Source organism: Phocoena sinus, chromosome 1 (genome assembly GCF_008692025.1).
Source record: "Phocoena sinus isolate mPhoSin1 chromosome 1, mPhoSin1.pri, whole genome shotgun sequence".
Classification (NCBI taxonomy): Eukaryota; Metazoa; Chordata; class Mammalia; order Artiodactyla; family Phocoenidae; genus Phocoena; species Phocoena sinus.
Genome location: NC_045763.1, coordinates 131,736,420 through 131,758,423, shown reverse-complemented (window position 1 = coordinate 131,758,423; position 22,004 = coordinate 131,736,420). Strand labels below are relative to the sequence as shown.

Here is a 22,004-nt window from a genome sequence, read left to right as displayed (position 1 = left end):
AGTGGTTGAGAGTCCGCCTGCCGATGCAGGGGACACGGGTTCGTGCCCTGGTCCGGGAAGATCCCACATGCCGCGGAGCAGCTGGGCCCATGAGCCATGGCCGCCGAGCCTGCGCATCCGGAGCCTGTGCTCCACAATGGGAGAAGCCACGACAGTGAGAGGCCCGCGTACCGCCAAAAAAAAAAAAAATACATTTCTGATTATGCCATCCCATTTTGCAGCCATTTCAGGGACTCTGACTGCTCTTGGGATAAACTCCAAACCCTTGCACGGCCTTGGTTTCCTTACCATCTTCTCCAGTCTCCTCTCCCTCCCGCGTTCCCTGGTGCCCCCTGTGCTCCAGGCGCACAAGTCTACTTTTTTCAGTTCCTCAAACACCTTCTCCCTCCTGCCACAGCGCTTGGCACACACTGTCCCCTCTGCCTGCCAGCCTCTCCCACCACCCTCTTTACCTCGTGACGTCTGCTTCCCTTCCAGCTCTCAGTTCACCTGTCACTTCTCTGGAACCCTCCCTGGTCCCCAGGCGAGGTCAGGTCATCCTGTCTGGCAGCCTCGTCTTACTGGTTACCACTCACAGCACTCCTCAAGTTATCATTGTACGCTTGTGGGTGTGATTATTGGATTGTCAGTCTCCATCTTAGACTAAACTCTGTGAAAGGGGGACCACATTTGGTTTCACTCATCAGGACGCCCCAGCGTTCAGCACAGCATCTAGCACTTACAGGTCCTGGATAAGTGATGAACGAATGAATAAACGCATGCATGAATGATGAGAGAAACTGCACATGCTCACTATGACTGGGGCATAGGCTACAAGAGGCCAGTGATACGGTAAGAGCCTGGTTATGCCTTATGTACCCTATAAAGAGTGTGAGTGGAGGGTTGTTGAAAGGTCTGAAACAAGATGATGCAATGACCAGATTTGGGCAGCTACAGTGTGGAGAACAGGCGGGAGGAGGACAAGGCCAAAGGCAGGGAGAGGTCAGGAGGCTGCACGGAGTCAAAGAGAGAGATAATGGTGGTATGAACTAAGACGATGACCCAGGTCACCGTGACGCTTGGCTGGGGAGCATTCCGGGTCCCCATGAGGATGTGGTGTCCAACCAGTGCTCCTCCTGGGGCCTTAGACACACCCGCCAGGAAAACCTACCTGCTGGACTTTGCTGAAAGGTAGATGGCTGGAAATGTGGGGCACAGTTTTCAGATGGAGACTGTGCAAAGCAGCCATGGACCAGGGGCCACCAGTATGCTCGCAGAGACTTTGTTTATCCTGTGTCTTGGCTTCTTGCAAAAGCATTAGTAGACAAGAGATCCACACAGAAGAGTGCGTACAGTAAACAAGGGCAGTGTAATCAAATCTGTTTTCCTCCTGAACTGAAATCCCAGACCACGTTGCCAAATGAGGCCAGTTAAAGTAAATATAATAAATGTTTTTTCCAAACAGACGCACTCCTGAAACACAGCAAGGAGATGGAAAGACATGCTGACCAAGCAGGTTAATGGGGGTGAATTAAACATAGCAGGAACAGACCATCTGGCACAGAGCCTTTACAGAGAGCTGGAGACATTCACAAAAATTAAGCTAAACAAAAAACCCTGCAGTGATACAGGAGGGAACTGGTTCTAGGCACAGCCCATCTCTGCCCAGAGCTGCAGGCTGCTTTGGCAATTAGCAATTTTACAAAGATGGTGGCTAGTTGTTTGGATGGAGGGCACACTTTAAAATCATGAGATATAGAAAAGAACTCAGTCACATCCTACTAATAATCATCCTATTATTTCCCATTACCGGGGGCAGGGGGCGGGGAAGAAGAGTCTACATCCATTTGATCATCTCTGTCATTCCAGGCACCTTCATATAGTTTTAGCTTATTTAATCTTCACAACAACAACTCATGAGGGACAGGTGAACTAAAATATTGCCTGCCGTATCAGTAAACAAAGGATGTCACAGCCATCGGCCATCACATCATAGGCGCCCCAGTCAGCATCTCCATTTTACGGATGAGGAAATTGAGACTCAGGGATTTTGGAAACTTGCCCGAGTTCACAAAGCTAGCAAGGGGGCTGTGACTCAAAGGCAGTTCTGAATTCTAGTCAAAAGTCCCCATCCCTTTTCATGGCTGCTCCTACTAAAGAAGTAACATGAAAGGAACAGTCAAATCTTGCAGACTTACAAGGAATGGAAAGGTTATTAGTGAGGAGTGAGCTCAGATAGGTTGATTTTTTTAATACTTGAATTGGGCTTATGAAATAAAATTATAAATATATATTACACATAATTATCCCAGGGAGCTCACTGCTGGGAAGATTTATAAAGGCAAATAGCCTTATGTGATTTAAAAAGGGATTATAGGAATGTAAGGAAATCAAGTATATCTGTACTTGCTGAGATGCAGATTACAAGGATTGCTGGCACTCTCGCTGTGGTAGCTGGGGAAAAAGAAGGAAGGACCTGGAAGGAAGGAAGGCAAAAAGAGCGAGAAGTTTGACCCCAGCTCTAAATAGTTGTGTTTTCTCCCTCATTCTCCAACTTGGATGCTAAAGAGGAGAGTTTTTTCAGCTTCCGAGACTTGTTTTTGCTTTGGGGGGTTTTGTTTGTTTGTTTTTAGTTCCAAACAAGTTATTTGCTTGTATATATAAAACAAGACCCTGGACTCAGTGGGAAGGGCATTCCAGGCTTATCTGAAGCGATTCCTCCCTGGCCAGAAAGAGTATGAAGGACTAGAAACTTCAGCTGTCCCCACCCTCCTTATCCCCAGTCAAAAATAACCGCAACCTTAGCAAGAAGGTACCATTCTCTCTTGTCTCAGTTTTATTTGAATGCTCGGTCCTGTGGGATATGTTAAGAGCTGGGACTCTAGACTCTGTATCTAGGCCCAGTTACTCACTGTGTGATTTGGAGCCATTGACTCGACCTTTCTAAGCCTCTGTTTCATCATTGGTAAAAGGGGAATAATGCCACTTACCTCATAGTGTTTGATGGGGCTTTAATGAGATCATGTACTGAAGGAGTTTGAGACCATTCTTCTAACATAGCAAAGTACTCAATACGTGGATGATGGTGATGATGATGGTGGGGGGAAGGAGGGGCGGGAGAGGAGGAGAAATAAGGAGGCAGAGGAGAAGGTCTGTGAGCTAACGGATGCTTTGGGACGATCCCCTGTAATAAGTGTGGCACAGAGTAGAGACCCTGCTTCTCAAAGTGGGGTCCAGCGGCAAGGGCATCACCCCAGGAGATGTCAGAGCCCTCTGCCCCTAGATCTGTGGAATCAGAGCCTGCATTTTACAAGCCCCTCAGGGGATTTGTGTGCACGTTAATGGTCAAGAAGCACTCACTTAAAGCATGGTTTCTGAAGTCACCCACTCAGGCTTGAGACCAACTTCACTGATGTGCATCTTTGGGCAAATTTCTTCAATTTCTGTGCTTCCGCTTCCTGGTCTGAAGGACATCATGTCTACCTCATAGGTTGTTGGGAGGAGTCAATGAACTCATATATATTTATATATCTGAGCACTGGTACATAGAAAACCTTCAATAGCCATTTGACCTTTTATTGTTTTTAATTCCTACAAAACTCAGCCTGGATCTCTGGCAACCTGGCCTCTCCCAGGCAGAACTTCACATACCCTTTATTCTCACAGTCAGCTGACTCCAAGTCCTTCAAGTCCTATGGAATCTGTACTGGATACTCCTTGCAGAAGCCCTTGTCTCTGCAGCCACCACTTACCCCTTCGCTGTGGAATGCAAGCCCTTCCTGACTCTGGGGCTCAGAGTCACACGGTGGGCTCACCGCACCCCACTGCATCCTCCATCATGTACCTTCCCCTTTGCAATACAGAGACCAGGCTGGGGCACAGAATACCAAACATTTCTTTTCCATTATTCTCTCTAGGCAATGCCCAGCAAATTCCCTCTGGAGTGTGAATTTGTTTCTCAACAACAGACTCGGTGTCTGCAATGATTTTTTTCTCTGCTCTGGTGGCTTCTGCATCCTTAATGATAAAGTCTTTTTTTAGGCTCAGCCTCTCAGCCTGGACCATGTCTGCTTGGTCTGTGAACCATATCTGGAGTCCCAAAGGGGTCCCTGAGTGTTATGTACCTTACAGGCTCACCAAGGTCCCTCTAGGTTAGAACCAGAAGCATGTACCAGGGACTGGCACCATCACTGTTTTCTGAGTAGCAGTGAAAAACCATAAACCATACAGAAAACTCCTAGTGGAGGGACAGAGGGAGGAAGGGAGGGAGGAGGAAAGGAGGGAAATTTTCATTCTTTGACTGGAATTTGATTCAAAAAACAAACAAAAAACCAAAACCCTGCCTGTGACCAATGCAAATTATAAACACTGCCCTGGTCTCTGTCTGAGGGGACTCCACTAACCTGTCATCAGAAAAGCCTGTGCCTTTGGTGTTTTGCGAACAGGGGAAAGGGGTTTGTCTTCAGTCATCTACGGTCTCTTGCCTGGTCCTCCCTCAGGAACAGGAGCCCACACTTGAGGACCCCTGTGGTCAGGAGAAGGGCAAAAGAAACTGGCCCGTATGGCCACGTGAGCACTGGGCTCTAACCCCGCTCCGGGGCCCGGTCATCACGTCCCTCACCCACTCGATGGGGCGCCCCCTACACACCTCTTGATGATGCTTCCCAACCAGCTGCCTCTCTGCACAGCGACTACCTGGATCTCCAGTCAACAAGGTGCTAATCAGAAAACTCATCACCAGGGCTTAGGAAGCCCAGAGGCTTGAAGATTCCTACAGACTTCATGGTGCAACAATGGACCTGCAGCCAGCCACACACGACACCCCCCCACACACACATACTTGCACAAGGCTGATGTGTGCAAGCATGCCCCAGTCAGGCCCTGTGAATTGCCGCCTTCCAGGCCTCTGGTTGCTGGGGACAGGAAACCGAGGCCTCTACCAAATCCCTCATCGTCTCCTTGGGGCTTAAATGGAGATCTCGTGGTGAGAAGGTGGGCTCCGCGAGGTGCTTGTCCACAGGAAGATTTTCCATGGAGAAATCCGAGACCCCCAGAGGAGTCCAGCTAGCAAATCAGCGCTGACCGAGGCACTTGACGTTCACTTCACCCTGTCTGCACTCCCTGACATGCCAGGGCACAAGCTCCGGACCGAGTGCCAGAACTTCAATGCCCTGCAGGCTCCTCTAAGGAGGAGGAGTCAGGCAATGGGCCCGGGGCCTGGGCCAGATGGTGCTCATCCTGCTTTGGGCGAAGTCACAGTGACCCCAAGTGGTCACTTTGGTAAGGCACCCTCTGAGCACAGCGCCACCTTCCAGGGGCTGCAGAGACCCAAGCAGAAGAGAGGCGATAAGGGGCAGTGGCTTCCACGCCGTCCTCCTCCTCACAGATGGCATGTAGGGGCATCTGTCCCCTTATTTGCATTAAAGGGCTGGTGCAAGGGAACCAAGAGTAAAGCCAGGTGGGAATTTTTCCGTTTCTGCTTTGACTTCTTCAGCAGCGAATGCTTGTTTACAGTAAAGACCCGGACATGGGATGTTCCTGTAGGACAGGGGGTGAAGACCCACGTTCCTCATTAATCCCACTGGCAACAAGAAAGTTGCATCTGAGAACAGTCCTTGGTGTTATGATTTTCTTTTTAAATATAAGTTTGTAGGACCAGTCCCTTCCTTAAAGTCAGCATAGAATCTTCTCTTGATGCTCCAACATCATCCCCACCCAAAAAGTGGGGAGATGTCCTCCAAAGCCTGACTCATTCGGGGAACCCTGGAGAAGCATCTGCCATTCCCCAAGAATATCAGAATGCGGGGCCTGGGAGCTTACATCTCAGTACATTGAAAAGTAGATTGTTGCCTATCTGGTATGATTTTAGGGGTTCCCAGAAGATTCTCTGTCTCCAAATATCTCCCCATCTATGAAACGTCTGGTACCCAAATTCCCTGCTGGAAATTTCCCTATGAGGGGCCCTACATTAGGTCCCTGGTTTTCCTGAGTTCTTTAGCCAGATATACCTTTGCATATGTTATTCCCTCAGCCTGCCCTTTCCCCAACCAAATGTCCCCTGATCCTTCAAAATCCAGCTCAGATATTCTCTCATAGAAGTCTTCCCAACACTACCATTGCCCCCGCCATGCTGCTTCTATACATCATATTTTTTTTTCACTATACGACATACTGTATTAAAAAAATCAAATCTTGACCCAAAGACCTAAGAGTCTACTGAGGAGACCAGCAAGAAAGCTAACAATAACAACACAACAGCATGATTGTGATAAAAACTAAGAGACTGACTGCAAGCTCCTTGGGGACAGGGTCATCAGTTTGCCCTTCCCTTTGAAGGCAGATGTCCTTCCAATGCACTGGAGCAGCGATCCCCAACCTTTTTGGCACCAGGGGCCAGTTTCGTGGAAGGCAATTTTTCCAAGGACGATGGGTGGGGGGGATGCTGCAGGCGGTAATGCGAGCGATGGGGAGTGATGGTGAGCCGCAGATGACGCCTTGCTGGCTCGCCCGCCGCTCACCTCCTGCTGTGCGGCCCGGTTCCTAACAGGCCGCAGACCAGTAGGGGTCTGCAGCCCAGGGGTTGGGGACCCCTGCACTAGAGACAACCAAATCCCCAACCCCAGTTTGCTAGACTTGAACTTCACAGATATTCTGGAGATGAGTCCAGGGATTCAGAGACGGAAAGGGTCCATCCTTCTGCATGGCCATCTGAACCTAATCAAGCCTGCAGACCCCAGGTGTATTGTTTATGTTTCTGCTGGCAAGACACAGCAATCTCGGTTTCCTGGGCCTCCTTCTCCCACTGTTTTCCTGCTAGCAGCAGGAAGCATGAAGAATAGGTTTCCTAACAGAGGGAAGTGAGTCATCCTATCTTTATCACCCACCCACAGTCCTTGCAGCGCAGGTGAGAATCTGCTAGTTCCTCTTGCTCTCTAGCTCTAATTAATCTCTTCCTGCTCACTACGTCCCATCCTACCGATCAGAAAATTCCACACCTCCGTCGTCCCTCAACCTTTCCTAATCTTGGCTAGCTTTCAAGGTTCAAGTCCCTTCTCTAGAAAGCCTTCTCTGGCTACTCCAGCCCATGCTGATCTCATCCCCACTCTGAAATGGTTTTCTTAGTTAGCAGCCCATGGTGTAGTGCAAAATCACCTTCAAATTCCAATGTGCTTACTCCACTCCCCTCTCCTAGCCTGTAAGACTCTTAGGGACAGGGACCATGCTATGATGTGTCAGAAAGAACAATGAACCTGGGTTCTAAACCCAGTTTTATTGTATATTATCTTTGTGACCTTGGTCAAGAAATGGACTTCTCTGATCCTCTGCTTACCCATGAGTAAGGCCCTCCTGGCAGAGCTGCAGGGGAAAACGAGGTAACAGGTATGAATCGCTAAGAAACTAAAGTTAATAATAGACCTCCTGGCCACCAGACACTTAAAATTCTCTTTTGATTTTTATCCCTCCTTTCTTCCCTCTCTTTTTTTCTTCATTATTCTTCTAGATTACTGCATGCAGCTCATTGCTTGGCATATTATGGGTACTCAGTAAGTAATTAATTTCCTTCTTCAGTACAGATTTCTTTTTATCTCATTAAGGACAAGGGTGATTCCATTCAGCTCACCCTGGTATCCCCAGTATACAACGTGTGCCTGGCACAAAGGACACCCTCAGTAATGTCTGTTGAGTGAATGAACTGTGTGCTTTGGGAATTCAAAGAAGAATGGATATGCAGTGAAAGAGTTGAGAAAAGCATCACCCTCTAAGCTGAACAAAGGAAGTTCTATAAGGGATGCAGAGCGGTGGTTTCCTATGAGATGAATTTTCTGAGCTATTGTTAAGAAAGGGAACAGAGCCATTCATAGGCTACTACTTGCAGGAGCTGGATGGAAAGATAAAGTGAGCATTGGTAGAGAGCAAGGGGTCTTTAGAAAGTGAGAAATCCCTAGGAGTCCTCCAAGTGCTGATATATAAGTGTACTGGGTATGCCTCAGATACGCATTTTCTTTTCCAGCAGAGGTGTATTTTACCTGCTGGCAAAGAGCAACAATTCACGTGTAGCACAGGAAGAAAGCTGCTGAAAATCAAAGGAAGCGGCAGGCAGGAACCTATAAGCAAGTCTCACTTCCACATCACCTAGACAGAAAGCCTGGGAAGAGAGTACTTTAAATTCTGCTCTGCACTTTTCTGGGAGAAGATGATTCCGTTGTAAATTATTGAACATTTCATTTAAGCTTCATAAATAAGAAAGTCGGGTGAAAACGTTACATGGTAGATCCGTTTGGCAACATGTAATTTCTGTCTTCCTCCCTCGATCTGTCACCCTTCATCTACGTCGGAAAATTTCTACTTCATCATAGACAATTGAAGGTCTCAATCAGTTGTCTGAGAAAAGCAGTTTATGTCCCAAAGGTAATCTAATTTCTCCAACCAAGGATGTACCTGGGACTCGCTGAACATACTGACAGATATAAATGTGTACTTTGAATGGATGTGGGGTGTTGCAATCACCCAACTCATTCTAGTGATAGGTACTCGGCCCAGCCAGGGGCCAGCTCCTCACTGACACCGGGACTCCCTAAATCACTGGTTCCATCAGAGCCAACAGGCTAAGCTTCAGCAAGCTGACAAGAGGTGTGCCGAGGACCAACCTGTACCTTCCTGGGGCTCACCAAAAAACAACTCGAAATCCTGGAATAGTTCTCTGAGCAAGGTAATAATACTATGAGCTACGATCACAGTGGGCCAGGCACCATTCTTCACACACATTGGTTCACTTAATCCTCACGACGACCCTCTGAGATAGATACTAATATTCTTCCCATTCTACAGAAACTGAAGCTCAAAGATGTGAAGTAATCAGTTACACGTGTAGAAAGCGGCAGAGCCTGAATATTAATGTAAGTACGGCAGACCTCAAAGTCAAAGTTGACCTCCACCAGTATTGACACTTTAGAGAAAGAAAGAACTAAAGGTTAGGAAATGAATGGAGCTGGTTTGAGAAGGGAAAAAGAGGGCTGATTCTAACACATTCTGTCCAGAGAGCCTGGTCAGTAAGGCCTGGGAGGTTCTGCCGTACCGGAGCACGAGGGATTCACCGCACAGGCTGTACTGAAAGCCACAATGAGGAGGGAGTGCAGAACCCTCTGGTTCCCAGGCAGCATTCACCTTCCTTAATCCAAGTGGCTGTTAAGGAAAGGTTGCTCAATGCATTTCCTGTCAAAATCATTCCTATTACCTCAGGGCTCCTGGGGAAGTCACAGCTGCTCCGGGGAGGGGATGAAATGAAGGGAAGGATAAGGCATTCAGTCCTAAAAGCCCTGAACCCTGAGGCCAGAAGCCTGGGGATCATCTCCAGCTGGTCACAGACTTACTCTTTGCCATAGTTTCTTTTTATAAAGAAATAACTACTGATTTGAATAGTGTCCCCCCCCTCCAACCCCCTCCCCCCAAAAATATCCATTTCCACCTGAAACCTGTGAATGTGACCTTATTCGGAACGAGGATCTTTACAGATGAAATCAAGTTAAGATGAGGGTGGGCCCTAAATACAATGTGACCAGTGTCTTCAAAAGATTAGGAGAAGACACAGACTCACAGGGAGAAGGCCATGTGTTATGGACTAAATGTCTGTGTCCCTCCCCGCAAATTCGTATATTGTAATCCTCATTCCCAATGTGAAATGGGGGCCTATGCGAGGTGACTAGGTCATGAGGGTGGAGCCCTCATAAATGGGACTAGTGACCTTATAAGAGAGACCTCAGAGAGTTTTCTTGCTCTTTCGCTGTATGAGAACACAGTGAGAAGATGGTCTATGAACCAGGAAGCTGGGGCTCAACAGACATCAAATCTGCTGGTGCCTTGATCTTGAACTTCTCAGCCTCCAGAACTGTGGGAAACAAATATGTATTGTTTAAGTTGCCTGGCCTATAGCAGTCCAAAGAGACTAAGACACCACGTACCAACAGAGGAGAGGCAGAGCCTGGAGTGACGCAGCTGTAAGCCAAGAAATACCGAGGATTGCCAGCAACTACCAGTAGCTAGGAAGAGGCAAGGAAAGATTCCCCCCATAAAGTCTTTGGAAGGAGCACGGGCTTACCAACACCTTGATTTTGGCCCTCTGGACACCAGGACTGCGAGAGAATACATTTCTGTTGTTTTTAAGTCACCCAGCTTGTCGTCCTTTGTCATGGCAGCCACAGGAAATTAATGCAGATGGTGAAAGGGATCCCCAATCCACTTTCCTCACAAGGTTGTGAGGAAAACAACAGTCAAAATACAGTCAGGCATTTTGAAAAGAACAAATGTTATATAAATGCAGGACAGCATGATCATCGGCCTTGGTTCTGTCGAGCCCACAAAGGGCCCCAAAGAGAGCCTCCCAGAGGGACTCAGGCAGACAACGAGGGGCCCTACAGGTGATAATCTGATCTTGTTGCATATTCCTGCAGCTCCAGTCCTAATAAATGAGGGTGAGTTTGATGCGGGTTTGGTACTACAATAAAGACCCCCAATGATGCCCACATTCTACTCCCTGGAACGTGTGACTATGTTATCTTACATGGCAAAAAGGAAAGTACAGATGTAATTAGGTTAAGGATCTTAAGATGGGGAGAACAGCCTGTCCTATCCAGGTGGGGGCCAATGTAATCACCAGGGTCCTTATAAGACGGAGGAGAAGATGGGACCACAGAAGCAGAGCTCAGAGAGAAAAACAGATTTGAAAATGTTACACCACTGACTTTGAAGATGGGTTATGGGGACACAAGCCAAGGGATGCAGGCAACCTCTAGAAGCTACAAAAGGCGAAGAAACAAATTCTTTCCTAGAGCCTCCAGAAGGAACACAGCCCTGCTGAACCATTTCAGACTTCAGACCTCCTGAACTATAAATTAATAGATGTGTGTTGTTTTGAGCCACTGGCTTGTGGTAATTTGTTGCAACAGAAATAGGAAATTAATATACCAGTCAAACGAGTTAATCTGAAAATGAATGTGGGAAAGGGTAGGGAGACATCCCAAATAATTCTAGGTCCTTTATACTGAACCCTAAAGAATTTCCCCCTGTAGTTGGGCAGTTTTTTTCATTTTCTCCAGCTTCCTCAGGTCCCCCAGAAGTCATCCTAACATTGAATCCACAGCTTTGAGTGCCCTCGGTAGGGAGCCCACAGCAACAGGGCTTCTGCATGCCCCTACATTAAAGGCCTGACAGCCCTGTGCTCAGCGAGACAGTCCATCCACAGTTGCTCCCCAGAAAGGATGCAAACGTCCCCACATGGCCTCAGTCCCTGTCTATAAAAGGTACAGCTTGGTCTTCATCCACAATGTTCAAGAAATGCTTTAAAGGCTTATGTCCACACAGTCCTTCTCGATTACGCACTCCCCCGATTCACAATGTAAGCAAGAAATCCCTTCACCAGTTGTAGCCAACCTGAGACTCTAAGTACCTCAGTGAGACCTTCCACAGCAGAGCACAGTTCTGAAGGTCACTGACAAGGGCAGCCTCACTGCCCTCCCGAGGAGACCAGCAGCAAGAAGGAAGCTCTGCACTGATCAGTTCGTCCTGTTGACTTGGTATGGATTTCCTAAGTGGTGAAATTGGGATTTCCTAATAGGTAAAAATAGGAGTGGATTCGGGAAGGATTAAACACAAGATTGGAACAAGAACCTACGGTCATTTGCTTCCCTCCATCCAGCCTTCCCCATCCCTGACACACACGGAATAATGTCTGTTTCTACATCTACCAACAGATCTGGTGCCTGGCACTGAGTATGGAATTGGAATATCCGCCATCATGAACTCACAGCAAAGCATACCAGCCACCATGAATGCCAGGACTGGTGAGTAGGAAGATTGCTGTGGAAGGAGACCGGGACAGTCTGCAAGCCTGAGGGGTCATGGAAGCTTAGCCCAGCAAGGACTGGTCAGAAGGCAATGCCTCCTAGTGAACAGGTCCCTGGGTGATGAACACCATCTACCGGCAGCTTTTTGATTCCCTGTGCCTACTCTCTGACATCTGACATGCAGGATGGACTCCCACCCTCTCCCCACAGATCTGCACGTGGTCCCCCACAGTCTGAAGGGCTGCCCACAGCTGTGGAGAACGGAGGTGGAAAACCCCAAATAAGTGGGAGTTGTAGCAAGTCATATTCCCTTCTAGATCACCCCACAGCAGGCAGAATGTGGGACTCTTCACCGTGTAGGACAGAAGCCCTCAGAAAAGCCACAGGCTGAAGGTCTAGACATGGAAACAACCCATTCAATCTAAGGGCAATGGAGAAGTCCACTGAGACCCTTGCTATTCTGGATCCAGCAGTTTTGCTTCCAAATCCCGGGCAAATTCCAAAGTCACTTTAGTAACGTAAGTACAAGCAGCCTGGGCTGGGCTGGGGATTTTGAACCAATCCCTGTCCCAAGGTTGTCCAGCATAGACCACCTCTCTAGAGAACCACATGGACATGGGTCCCCAGGAGTCCTCAGACCTTGTTGCCTGCACAACCATGGCCAGGTCAGTCAAAATGGCACCAGGAACAGAGGTAGCTACGGTTGCCAGGAATGGCATATCCCTACTTGATGGTGGTACCTGTTTTGCCCTGGTTGGTTTACTGAGAAAGGCTGGGAGAAAATGATTACAGAGAGCTTACAAATCAGCAGCCAGCTCTGTCCCAGAGGTGGGTGTATTCCAGTGGTGTTAGAGTTACTAATGCCTTTCTGCAGATTATTCATCTATATGCCAAGCCCCCAGCCATCTTTCAAAGGAAAGGTGCTTAACGAAGTGTGAGATAAGTGTCAGCAGTGACAAGCCAATTTTCATGGTCAGCAGACCCGCTGATAGCTTAGAAATCCACAGGAGGTCCAATTCCAATAAATACTGGCCCTTGTGTGGAACTTATGTAAAATAGGCCCCTTATGTTGATCCACAGAACTTGACAGTCCTCGAGACCTCATGGTGACAGCCTCCTCAGAAACCTCCATCTCCCTCATCTGGACCAAGGCCAGCGGCCCCATTGACCACTACCGAATCACATTCACCCCATCCTCTGGGATCGCCTCCGAAGTCACTGTGCCCAAGGACAGGACCTCGTACACACTGACAGATCTAGAGCCCGGGGCAGAGTACATCATTTCAATCACAGCTGAGAGGGGTCGGCAGCAGAGCTTGGAGTCCACGGTGGATGCCTTCACAGGTACCAGGACAGCAGAAATCTCGGCTGGGTTCAGGGATCAACGGATCTTAGTGTGAGAAGGTCATCTAGGCAACCCACTCTTCCAATGTCCCATATCCTTTAGAGAAAGGAAGAATGTAGGTAGAGAAAGAAGAGATAGAGGAGAAACTAATAAATACCTCAAGAGAGAATGGTTGGAGGTGAAGGGGGTGATGAACAAGGCTACCTGCGTGCCTGAAATTTTGTATCTGGTTTCCTATAGGCTGCACACAGTGGTTGATTCTGTTCATAGTTCCTTGCCTGCACAAAATCAGTGGGCATTCTGAGGATCCATGGGATCCTGTTAAATTCCTTCCAGGATAGAGGTTTTAAATCCTAGATCAATATTATGAATAACTCAGAGGTAATGCTGGTTTTATACTGCTGAGGGCATTCATTTTTCAGTGTAATGCTTGGAGAAAGGAGAGTAGACAGGACAGGAGAGTGAGACTGTGGAAGCTCTGGGTCAACAGGTGAAGGCATAGCCCTTATGTGCGAGGAAAGGAGATCTCTTCAGTCAGATGCCTCTTCTATCCCAGTGGCCCCACCACCTCATGTGGATTTCAGAACCATCCATGTCCTCTGCTTTGCAGGCTTCCGCCCCATCTCCCATTTGCACTTTTCTCACGTGACCTCCTCCAGTGTGAACATCACCTGGAGTGACCCATCCCCTCCAGCAGACAGACTCATTCTGAACTACAGCCCCCGGGATGAAGAGGAAGAGACGATGGAGGTCTCTCTGGATGCCACCAAGAGGCATGCTGTCCTGATGGGCCTACAGCCAGCCACCGAGTACATTGTGAACTTGGTGGCAGTCCATGGCACAGTGACCTCTGAGCCCATCATGGGCTCCATCACCACAGGTGAGGCTGATGGAGTTGACAGCAGGTGGTGAGGGGGTTCCCACAGTAGCCTTCAACAAGTCAATGAAATTTACAAGGAGAAACACCCAAGGAGTAAGGGACCACCTCATTTATCAAGAGAGCGTCTATGAGTTGTTCTGAAACAGCCACCTCTTCCAGGGCCGCACAAAATGTATAAGATGGGAAACTTCCATTTATACTTCCATTATACTTCCATTTATACATTTATACATTTATACATAGGATGGACTCAATGTCTTGAGGAGGCCAGGCCTTTAATGCATTGGTCCAGATGTCTTCCCACTACCAACTTAGGAGAAAGCCCTGGAGAGAGCTAGTCTCCATGAGGAAACCCTTCTACAGTGAGGAGACATCTGTTCCTATTCTGGAGTGCCATCTCTTGACTGCCCAGTCAGTTCACTGATGTGAATGATGCTTCCTCAGGATCATCTGCGACTAGCGTGCAACCATACAGGGACCTGGTGCTCTGAGAATGGGGTGATCTGCATGTTGTTTGGAAAACACAGGTACTCTCAGCTGAACTGGATCACTTGTTTCTCATCCTTCTCATCTATAATCACAAATATGAGTGTGCATGTGGGTAAGGACATGTGTGTTTGGGTGGTTTCCTACATACTTACAAGAATTCATAAACCGAACAAGTGGATTAAACACTCAGCTGGTTTTGACCCTGCAATCTTCCAGTAGTCAGAAAAAACAAAGTATACCGTCTAAATAAAATACAGTTTAGGGAAGTGGATTTGTTCTGGACTTGTGCTCTGAAATCCCTCTACAGTCAAGAGCAATTTTTCCAAATTGAACAAAAGGCGGCTGCTTAACAGAGATAGAGAGAGAGTTGGGTTTGTCCAAGAGAAGCTGCCCCAGAGAGAATGACCATTACTCCCAGTTCAAAATAAGACATACAAACTTAAAGGCAATTTCCCAGTTGGCCTACATATAGGTAACAGTTGCTGCACAGGCACAGACCTTGACAGCTTGACGTCATGTTGTTAAAATATTCTCCAGGAGCATGACACTGGCCAGTCCTATGAGGTTTCAAGAGAGACTTCAGCCTGATCATGGTTTTAAGGTTGCCCTAGTATAAAGTAAGGTCTTGTCTGCCTCTGGGACACCAATAGCTCTTGGTCCACATAAAACCAAAAATAGGAATTTGTTTTTCACACTGTGCTTCCTGTCTTTTTCCCATAACCACCCGGGGCCTTGTAGGAATTGATCCCCCCAAAGACATCACAATCAGCAATGTGACCAAGGACTCAGTTATGGTCTCCTGGAGCCCTCCTGTTGCGTCTTTTGATTACTACCGAGTATCATATCGGCCAACACAAGGTAATAAAGTTCCTTGGTTTCTCAAAGATGAATGGGATTTGGAGCTGGATGAAGACTGTTATGGGAGAACTAGCGTATCCCAGGGGATATCACCCTCCTGCCTGCAATTTCCTTCCTCTCTGCAGCATGCTGCATCAGAATGAGAGTGGGTTGATGAGGAGCAGCCAAGGAATCCAGAACTCACCAACTCCTCCCACAAAAGGCTTGATTACATTCACTCAAAAAGCAGGCCCTTCGCCAGTAGAGTGAACCATGGTAATCGGTCGCCATTATCCAGACAGTGTAGCAAGAAACAAAGAACTCTAAAAGAGTCTACCAAGAGCCAGGGTCACATGCACTTTTCTGAGAGAATTAAAGTCCAAGGCTAAACACCCCAGGGGATGCCTAAAGACACCACAGAGCCAGATGGAGTCTTGGAGGGAACCACAGTGTCGGTGGTCCTATTATGGCCACTCCAGCCAAGTTAGGAGTCAGAAGAAGTTGGCCCAGACCTCACCTGCATCCTAACAGTTCTTGCTGGTGCATGTGGAATTGTTAATGAAGTAGAGGAGTACAATCACTTCCAGTGAGGGGGTGGGATAATTTTCCAGACTATCCTGTCTCTGGGCTGCATGGACCACTCTTTTCTGCCATTCCCTCTATACTGCTTTAAGACTAGTTTGTTAGAAAACCACCTAATAAACAGGTTTTTTTTCCTTTGCTCCTGGGATCCTATAAAACGAGGGGGTGGGATCAGCATGCAAGGTCTCTTCAAGTTCCAACATTCCCAGCCTCCCCATCCCCCAACTGGGTGCCGAGCCTTGCACCCATATTGGCTTCATGAAAGAAAGAGTGCCACCAGGAGCTCCTGTATTATGAGCTGCGTATATACGGGATCCACTGAACTTGAACTGTGGCTTCTGTTCTTCCTTAGTGGGACGGCTGGACAGCTCGGTGGTGCCCAACACAGTGACAGAATTCACCATCAGCAAGCTGTACCCAGCTACCGAATATGAAATCAGCCTCAACAGCGTGCGGGGCAGGGAGGAGAGTGAGCGGATCTGCACTCTTGTGCACACAGGTGGGCATGTCTCCCTATGGCGGGCCAAGTCGGGACCCTGGCTGAGGACCTGCGACCAACAAAAGAGGGAAAGAGTGAAGTTGTCCCGGCTAATGCAGAGGACACTGAACCTGGAATCCCAGGCTCCTCTCCTGGGTGCTCCTCTGACTCACTGTTATGTAAAACAATTTGCAATGTTCTCCCCTTTGACCTCCTCTGTAACACCAGCAGTTTAGAGAGACACCTTCTAAGAGTCTTACTGGTTTAGGTCAGACATTTTCATGGAACTTCCAGTATGAAAAGGAACCTTCCAAAGACTCATGACAGAATGAATTCCACAACAGGCATCTGATTCATCCCGTCTAATTGTTAAAAAGACTCAGACAAGGAAACTTTACCTTAGAGAAAAAAACAAAAGGGGGCTGTTATTCCAGTAATGACCCTTGGGGTCACGAAACTCCTCATCCTATGTGACCAGAAACCACCAAGTAGCTGCATTTGTTCTTGCTTTATGCTCCAGGGAGGAGGAAGGAGGCGCTTTTCTGTAGAAAAATGATGGGCCAGAGGACAGGGCTCTGGCAGCAGCTCCCCTGCTCTCCTTCTCTGACCCCTCAGCCAGCCCATCATGCAAAACTAGGAAAGATTTGCTGTGGAAGACACAAGAGGGAACAGCCAAAGTTTCCTGTTGCAACCCCAGACCTAACTCTCCATGAGGCTATCGTTCCTGTAGCACACAGGAAAACATGCAGCTTGCCTCATGAGAACGCCTGGATTTCCTGAGGCTGCTTACTTCCCTCAGAGAATCGTATTTTCTGAACGAGGGCAACTTGGAATTCCTCACTGCTTCTGTAGATACACTCACTAGCCCAGAAAGAACATCCCTGTGGCCATGGCCAAAGAAACATTCCTTCAGACACTCAAAAAATTATTCATCTAAAGACCCCACAGGATGTTCTAATCTTCCCTAATCTCCTTCCATGCCTATGACTACAGATAACGCAGCCATGTTTTTGGTTTAATCTTACCCTTTCTATCAAGTTATCTGTGACCATTAAAGTATCTACTGATATTGACCTGAAGTGATGTCCATTGAATAAAACAAGCCCCTGCCCACCCCCCATACTTTCCTCGAAGTCTTAGAAATCATGTTAAAGAAATTAGGGTTTTTCTCAGTGAGGACAATAAAATGGACTTCAAGAGCCTCCTACCCCGGAAGTAAAGGAGAACAACAATTCAGGTCAAAAACTCATTCCTTGGGTTCTTGGTCACAAGCAAGTCTCTCTAACGCAGGTATTCAGTAGTGCACCAACCCAAACTGTCCTCCTTCAAGTTTAGGCAGAGCTATTTTGGCAACTCCCAATAACCAGATTACTCACAGAAATGTTTTATTTTGTTGTTTTAATATGATGTCTATGATTTTATAACTTTTGGCAATGAGTACTCCTCGGAGTCTCATGGTCAATCTCAGAGAGGTCAAGCTAATTGTAGTCTCATAAGATGTTTCTTCTTCTTTGTTTCTTTTCAATAAGGTTGCATTCGAAGACCTTGTTCAAGGCACAGATTATGGATACAATTCAGATGTTAAAATTGTAAACACACTTTATGGTTGTTTCTTTGAAATAAAAGACATAGACAAGCGATAAGAACCTTCAGTCAGAGAACAGGAGCAGATCAACAGCATATCTTGGTCCCCAAAAGTAAATTCCATGACACGTAGGGTGAGCTGATGCCTAAACTACTGTAATAACCTGCATTTCTAAGATAAATCCCAACTTTATGGAAAGGAGGCACAGTAAGGAAACAAACGCATGGAGCATAGGCAAGTGAGAATAAGAACATGGTGCTATGATGAGCAACCTCTGTTCCTCAACAGGCACTCCTGGCTTTAAGCCTGGACAAAGTCCCTTGACTCTCTATGCCACAAAAAGGATCCCCAGGACTCAGTACAGAGTCAGCCTCGTTAAGTAGCAAAGCAAGAATTCAGCAATCAGATCTGACCTTAAAGGCAACCTGAGTCCCATTCTTCATTCCACAAGTATTTACTGAGTAACTTCTAAGTTCCAGGTGCTGGGGTTACTCCCTGACTTCGTGGAACTCCCACCATACTTCCTGACGTTCGTCAACAGAGACTGTTCCACAAGGCATGCCCCTTGTATTTATCAAAGAACAAAGAGGCTGGGAAGCATATTAGCTCATTAACTGGAAATATAATAGTTTCTACAGCATGTTCTTAGTTTCTCCATCTAGGTTTAAATATCTAAAACACAATATCCATACCTTGGACACCCCCGTAACACCTGACAGCCTTCTGCACATAAGAAGTTAATGAATGAATTAAAAAGGAAGATCTGAGGGCAATTAGGGGAGCACGGGGTGCTTGAGAGGAAGGAGGAACGGGAGAAGGGGAAGGGGCTGATGGAATCAGAAGGGGAGAAAGGAAAGAGGTCCTCACTCACTTCATTATTTTGTATAGTGCAACAGCAGACATGCATCCTGGGTGAAACTACAGGAGACGGTTCTCTGCTCTTCCATCCTGCAGTTCCTCTTACCTTTACCTGATATTTTCCCGTACTGTTTCAGCCATGGACAATCCTGTGGATCTGACTGCTACCAACATCACTCCAACAGAAGCTCTGCTGCAGTGGAAGGCACCAGTGAGTGAAGTGGAGAACTACGTCATTGTTCTCACACACTTTGCAGGTGGGTGTCTGCGGTTCTAGGCATCAGGGGGGAACGGCGGGGATTGGGGCTGAAGGCTAGTGTGAAAGTAAAAAAAAAACCAAAACATTTTATCCATCTGAGAGAAAACTGGGAATTTTCCTGCTTTAATTTCACCATAAAGCCCTCAAGATAGCCCCCAAACTCTGTGAACTGTATCAACTATGAGAATTGAGAAAGCTGAATCTAAAAGGTATAAGAAGGGTATGTGACCAAGAGGAAAACAAAAACAGAGACAGCACTTGGAAGACAAAACTCAGAACTTGCCCCAAAATGCTGCAGGCAAGAAAGCTGACTTTTCTAGATATTCACAGAGCGAACAAAACACTAAAGGACCATCCATGGTAACAGGTGACAAAGGATTCAGAGCTACTAAGCTCTTCTGTTGCTTTGATCTTCTCTACTCATATCCATCCCAAAAGGTTGAGCCCACAGGAAATCTTGAGTTGCACCGTCTTCTTCACCTTACTTGTTCACCTTAACGCTATTTGAAGTTGAACAGAGAAGCCCAAAGCAAAACAGTGTTGAGTAATTCAAGTTCCTAAGCCAAGGAAAATTATTTCCCTGCCTAAATTATACATGTGCTCACAGAATATTGTGGGTTATAGGCAGGAATCCAGAGAACAAAGATACCAGAAGAGAGAAGGCAGGCAGATGTCTTAATTTTCAAAAATGACAGATTAAGTCAATTCTGTAAGCTGAAAAGTAAACTGATTGTCAAAGCTTGGGAAAGTAAAAACCAAAACAGACTATTAAATAAGCTGGAAGGGAATCAGTGATTACTACATACCAGCACAGGTTCACTAAGTATGAGTTTCACCAAAACCACTTTATGTCCTTTTTTTTTAATCGGCAAGTCTGAGAGCACATTAGTATCTCAGCAAGGCATTACAAAGACCCACTTACCACTTAGATGGAAAAATACATGGTGGACCACATTTGGAGTTACATAGCTGATTGAATGATTGACCCTCCTCAGAGAATGAGTATCATTACTATGGATACATCCTAACCTCCCTGTGTGCATGCAAAAGCCACTTCAACCCCTACCACTCCTCCTTGCACGTTATGACCCTGCATTTCTTAATTCTCACCTGCCTTCTCAAACCACCGTGCACATGCTCTTTCCTCTACCAGGAAACGCTCTCCCTACTTATCTGCCTAGTAAACCCATCCTTTAAGCCTTAGTTTCAACACTATCTCCATTATTCCCCTAAGGCAGTCAGATGCACCTGCTCACAGATACGAAGCACAGAGCTCCATCATAGCCATTAATTTCCATTCATTCAACAACTACTTTTGCTGCCCTCCCATGTGCCATGCACTCTCTAAGGCTATAATGATTCAGAGACCAAACATGAGTTCTTGTCTTTGCAGAACTCACTTCTGGTGATGATGCAGGCAAGTAAAGAGTTACAACCCAACGTGGGCAGTGTCAGGATTTGGGCAAGCACAACACACCAGTGTGCCACCTCTGATGGGCCACTGTGATTTGGGGTGAAGGTGTTGAGGGGAAGAAAGAAGGCAGATCTTAGATAAAGTTAAAGACAAAGAGAATAGGAGAAGAAGGGGCGTTCCAAGGAGAACAGTACCCTGTATGGAGAGAGAGAGTGGGGAGTTTGAGGAACTGCTGTAGTGATGCTGACTGTTGGCAGCATATGCAAAGGTAGATACTAATGAAATAGAGACATTATGTGAGCTCTTCCAAAAGGCAAAACTGTGATCAACAGAAGCCAAATTCACGTATATTTTAATAAACTGAAACAGTGGCCCAAAACTCAGTCAACAAGGCAAAATGCAGTAGAAATGAATGCAAAGCTCTTCCCATGGGTGCAAAAAATCAACTAAAACCAACTACACAAGGTAAGGCTGGGGAGTGGGTTATAAACAAGATCTCTGATGAATAATAATCTCAGCATGTGATAACAATATCCCATGACTGCCTCAAAACCTATGGATTAATATACATAATTGGCACAAATAGAAGCAGAGACTGACCCTGTTTCTTCCATTGTCAGTACAATGAAAACTGACAATGTACTGACGTTACAGTGTATTGTAATGAAACAATCTCAATGCTTGTTTTCAGTTCTCTTCTGAGTTTTGTATTTCAGCAGGGACACTGATAGACTGCTACTCGTTTAGAGAAAGGTAGCCAGGATTGTGACAGTTTTAGAATCATCACATACATATAATGGGGACCGGGGGCTGAATTTTCTCAGTCTAGAAGAGAGAAGACTTGACTAGGAAGGGTGGGGGGCAGGAAGAGGTCAGGTAGACAAAGGATTTGGTTTATCCTTGTAACTCCAGAGACCCGAGTAGAAGTTATACTTATATTTGGCCTCCAAATAATTTCTCAATTAAGATGCAAAACAAGAAGAGAGGGGAGCTTTGTATGGAATAAAATGCTAAGCTCAATAACCTCGAAAAGATTTTTTCCAAAATTCTCTAATATTGCATCTTTATGAAATGCCTTTGGATTTGATAGGTTTTTCCTAAGTTGAAGAGCCTTATTCATTCCTTATCCATAACCATCTGATTTCAGTTGCTGGAGAGACCATCCTGGTTGATGGAGACCGTGAGGAATTCCAGCTTGTTGACCTGCTTCCTAGGACCCACTATACCGTCACTATGTATGCCGCCAGTGGGCCTCTCACCAGTGGCGCCATCAGCACCAACTTCTCTACCCGTGAGTACATGGTCAGCTTCATATCTAGTATCCTGAGAGGCTTTTAGTGATCCTGAAAATGATCAGTTTCCATGTGCTCAACTAGATTATAGTCTATAGGTTTTGGACATTGCAGCTGTGAGCTATCCTTATTTTAGTTAACTGCCGCCCAAATGCCAGTGAAAGTG

At 46.7% G+C, this 22,004-nt stretch overlaps 1 protein-coding gene across 1 annotated transcript in view; it reads left to right on the top strand.

The window, feature by feature from the left end:
- Positions 1–22,004, top strand: part of TNR (tenascin R) — an 83,506-nt gene that overhangs the window by 28,267 nt on the left and 33,235 nt on the right. Inside the window, exons 8-14 of the mRNA XM_032646626.1 lie at positions 11,727–11,816; positions 12,900–13,163; positions 13,775–14,044; positions 15,272–15,391; positions 16,305–16,451; positions 19,011–19,130; positions 21,694–21,837. Of these exons, the coding sequence (XP_032502517.1) occupies positions 11,727–11,816; positions 12,900–13,163; positions 13,775–14,044; positions 15,272–15,391; positions 16,305–16,451; positions 19,011–19,130; positions 21,694–21,837 (1,155 nt within the window). The remainder of the gene's footprint in view (positions 1–11,726; positions 11,817–12,899; positions 13,164–13,774; positions 14,045–15,271; positions 15,392–16,304; positions 16,452–19,010; positions 19,131–21,693; positions 21,838–22,004) is intronic.